Source organism: Cajanus cajan, chromosome 2 (assembly GCF_000230855.2).
Source record: "Cajanus cajan strain Asha chromosome 2, NIPB_CcT2T_4, whole genome shotgun sequence".
Lineage (NCBI taxonomy): Eukaryota > Viridiplantae > Streptophyta > Magnoliopsida > Fabales > Fabaceae > Cajanus > Cajanus cajan.
In genome coordinates this window covers 17,224,491-17,228,415 of record NC_138518.1, presented here as the reverse complement: position 1 = coordinate 17,228,415, position 3,925 = coordinate 17,224,491, and the positions used below count along the sequence as shown (strand labels likewise).

At 27.7% G+C, this 3,925-nt stretch overlaps 1 protein-coding gene across 1 annotated transcript; it reads left to right on the top strand.

Annotated features, from left to right (window-relative positions):
* Nucleotides 1-1,445: 1,445 nt before the first annotated feature.
* On the top strand, nucleotides 1,446-2,963 carry LOC109795558 (Ubiquitin-like superfamily protein). Its single transcript, XM_020355100.3, has 2 exons — nucleotides 1,446-1,940; nucleotides 2,490-2,963. The coding sequence occupies exons 1-2, from the start codon at nucleotides 1,700-1,702 to the stop codon at nucleotides 2,714-2,716; spliced, it is 468 nt and encodes a 155-aa protein (XP_020210689.1). The 5' UTR covers nucleotides 1,446-1,699; the 3' UTR covers nucleotides 2,717-2,963.
* The last annotated feature ends 962 nt before the right edge of the window (nucleotides 2,964-3,925 follow it).

Genomic DNA, 3,925 nt, shown 5'->3' with positions numbered 1-3,925 from the left:
AAACCTTATTGAGAATTGTTTTGTCTGATTTAACAAGAACTTTATTGATGAATAATCTATAAGTATCTCCACAAACTCTCATAGAACATTGAGACTGATTCCGACCCTAGTGGTGAGTCTTTGGGATCCATCTAAACTTTTTTATCAAAAAATAAAATTTTAGAATAACATGATAGTCCTTTTTATAAAACATTTAATTTCTATAAAATTAAATACATTTTTTATTCTTGATCTTATTAGTATGTGTGTTTCTTCCATTGAATAATGAGAAGAAATTTTTTTAAAGAAATGCTCTTTCTTTCATTTTTTGAATTATCCAATTATCATTTATCAATAATTATTGATATAAGTGTATAAATTTTGGTATGAAGTGATATCTACACTTCTTTCATGACAATTCAAGGATGCATAAAGTGTAATATTGATATATGATAATATAAAAAAAATTTAGTTAAAATAACTACTTATATTAACCTATGTGTGAAGCGTTAACTTATTAGTAATTTGAATCTTGTTGTCATTATTGTAATTCAAATCCATAAAATAAAAAAATTAGTATATGTAATGTTAATAAAGTAAGTAAATTTTATGAAATTAAAATGTTAATAAAAATTAGCATATTCATTGAACATCGAAGCTGATTCCGATTCTATTGGTGAGTCCTCTAAACCTTTTTATCAAAAAAAAAAAAATTTAGAATAACATGATAGCCTTTTATAAAATATTTAATTTCTATAAAATTAAATTTTATTTTTTATTGTTGCTCCTATTAGTGTGTGTTTCTTCTTGTTGAATAATGAAAAGAAAATTTCAAAAAAAAGAAAAAGTTCTTTCTTTCATTTTTTGAATTATCCAGTTATCTTACCAATAATTATTAATATCTGCACTTCTTTCATGACACAATTTAAGGATACATAAAATGTAATATTAGTACATAATAATATAAAAAAATAGTTAAAATAACTACTTATATTATTGACCTATGTATGTGTAGCGTTAGCTAGGATTGAAATAATATACACAAGATTTAAAATTTGAATCTTGTTGTCATTATTGAAATTTATATCGATAAAATAAAAATTAGTATATGTGATGTTAATAAAGTAAGTAAATTTTATGAAATTAAAATATTAATTATATTTTGTAAACAATAGAGAAATATAATTCTCATTATGATCTTTAACATAAAAAATTTTATTGATTGATTGCATACCAAATAATTTTTTGCTTAACCGTCATTCTAATTGTTTAAGAGGTGCAGTTAAGAGCACTTATGAAGACTTGTTGATCAGTATTATTAATTAAGGGATAATTGATTGCTTTTGAATTAAGAAGAGAAAACCGACCTAAACAAAGCCATTGATTTTGCCCCACCAATCAAGCAATTTAATTTTGTTGTTAAGCACCCACTCCCCATGTGCCATAGCCCTTCCCAAAATCACTAGAAAAGACAACATGCCCATATTGTCCAATGTCCCCCATGTGTTCATGCCCTAATTCTACTTCCTGTTCCCTCAAGTCTTGCTTTTTTGTAACACTAGGGCGGCTTCTATTTTATTCATGCTTTCTCTGTCCCTTTACACGCTTTTCCACTATTATATAAGGGCCTAACCACATCAACTTCCTCTTGCTACCTCCTTCACATTAATTCAGTTCTTCATCCTAGAAACTAAACACAACAAAGAAACAAGGGAGAAAGATGATCAAGTTAAGGTCAAAGAGGTTTTCAAGAAGCAGCTCCAAGGTTGGCAAAGCAGCATCACCAGGTGAAAAGGATTGCAAGAGTGTTGTTGGTGAAATCAAATGGGAACTTAGGCCTGGTGGCATGCTTGTCCAGAAAAGGGAGAGTAACCAAGGTGTTGGGGAGGGGATGATCACAATTAGAGTATCTACTGTGTCACAATGGCATGACATTTCTGTTGATGCCACTTCAACTTTTGGTGAGTCACCCCATCTATTTTTCTTCATATGAATCCAATTTTGGCTACAAACCCATTTTTCATTTTTCAATTTGAGCAATAATCAATTGGTTATATATATATATATTAATTATAATATTAGTGTAAAATATTTACCAATAAATTGATAATTAATCTTTGTTAAAATACTTGAATAATCACTTGAACCACAATTTATTGATATATACCTTAAAGTTTTATTTTTGGGGGGTGTTTTTTTGGTTTAAAAAGTCTTGAAAACTTGATTTTTTATATTCAATTTTTAAAATTAATAACTTTTGTTCTGTGATTTAATTATAAATGCTCAAAACTTTAGTCCTTAAAGCACTCATTTTTTTTTATATCTGTACAGATACCAAAATTGAGGTACACCCAAAAATTATTGTTTAAAAAGTGGGACAAAATCTAAATTTTTGAAAAAGTTTCAGGACTAAAAGCACCAATAATCTTTTTGTTTTGGCATTGTAGAGAACATGGAGATGATACTCAAGTGTGTTTTACTAATTTGTGAATCAATGATATGACTTGCAGGAGAATTAAAAATGATTTTGTCACTGGTGACAAGTTTGGAGCCAAGAGAACAGAGGCTTCTCTTCAAGGGCAAAGAGAGAGAGGACAATGAATTCCTACACATGGTTGGGGTTAGAGACAAGGACAAGGTACTTCTCCTAGAGGATCCAGCAATCAAGGAGAAGAAGCTTCTTGGCATGGCAAGAGACCAACCCATTAACAATCCTTGTTGTACCATCACTGTTTGACCCTTATAATTGATCAAACTTCTTGTTAATTACTACTAACTTCAAAAGGAAAAAAAAGTGAAGTAAAGTTTAATGTAATGATGGGTCTTTCTTCACTTTTGTTTGTCTTAGAATAGAAATTTAATCATGTACTTATCTTGTGGGTACAACCCTCCCTTGATTTAAAAATGTGTAAGATGATGCAATGCCATGTCATTTTGCAGAGTGTGGTCTGTTAATTAAAGTGTTGATTCCTTCGGTTTTTTTACTTTTTTTTATTTTTTTTATTTTTTTTATTGCTTGTGATGGTTTGGTTTGTGTCCTATTGTTCAATTATATAAAACCATGCGTGCAAACCGACACCAAAAGGGATTAACAAAGCTTAATTAAGTACGGTGGAAGCTCTGCTTATGACAATGTCCCACAAAAATGGGCATATTTTGGTTATAAAGTTGAAGTTGTTTGGGCCAATAATTAAGGAAGTGTTAATATAAATTCTTAAGACTAATTTAATTCAATTAAAATGAAAGATTTTTTATTTTAAAAAAAACATGGTATTGGTATTGATGTCCACGGAAAACCGTGAACACATATAAGAGTGTCTAATTTCTTGTCAGCAAAGTTTCATAATTTATTTTATATCGTCTATATCAATATAGTTTATTTTATATTCAAAATTAAAATTAAAATTCCATATAACTTAATAATTAATATAAACTACTGCTTGAGGATAAATGGATGAATTTTATTACAGTTCTAATATTTATTATTGTACATTTATGTTTGTGTCCTATTTTTTTTTTCAAAAGAAGGATACTCCTTGTTTTAATTCATTAAAATTGAATTCATTATCAAGAAATTACAATAATTTATACGATCGAATTAATGTAAAAGGGTTTCTTGGTGAGTTAAAATAATATTTAACTAAGTTTTGTGAATGTAGATTTAGTCAATAGTTATTAGCTTTAAAATATCATGTGAACTATATTTATGAAAAAGAGTAAAGTAAAAATTTTATTAAAATAATATTTATTATTATATGCATTTATATTTATTATCTGATAAATTTTTTTCAAAGAAAACTTTTCTTATCCATTTAAGCTTAACACTAAAAATTTTATAACAAATCATACACTCCTCAATATGACCTAAACTCCTTTAAAAAAATGATACTCTTTTTAGCAGACATCAACTCGATTCTAAAAGGTTGTTAAACAAACTGAATAATTA

What these genes read in the sequence shown, in the direction of transcription:
- LOC109795558 (XM_020355100.3), top strand. Translation starts at nt 1,700, where the DNA reads ATGATCAAGTTAAGGTCAAAGAGGTTTTCAAGAAGCAGCTCCAAGGTT. An exon ending in TGATGCCACTTCAACTTTTG is followed by an intron (nt 1,941 to 2,489) that starts GTGAGTCACCCC and finishes TATGACTTGCAG; the next exon opens with GAGAATTAAAAATGATTTTG.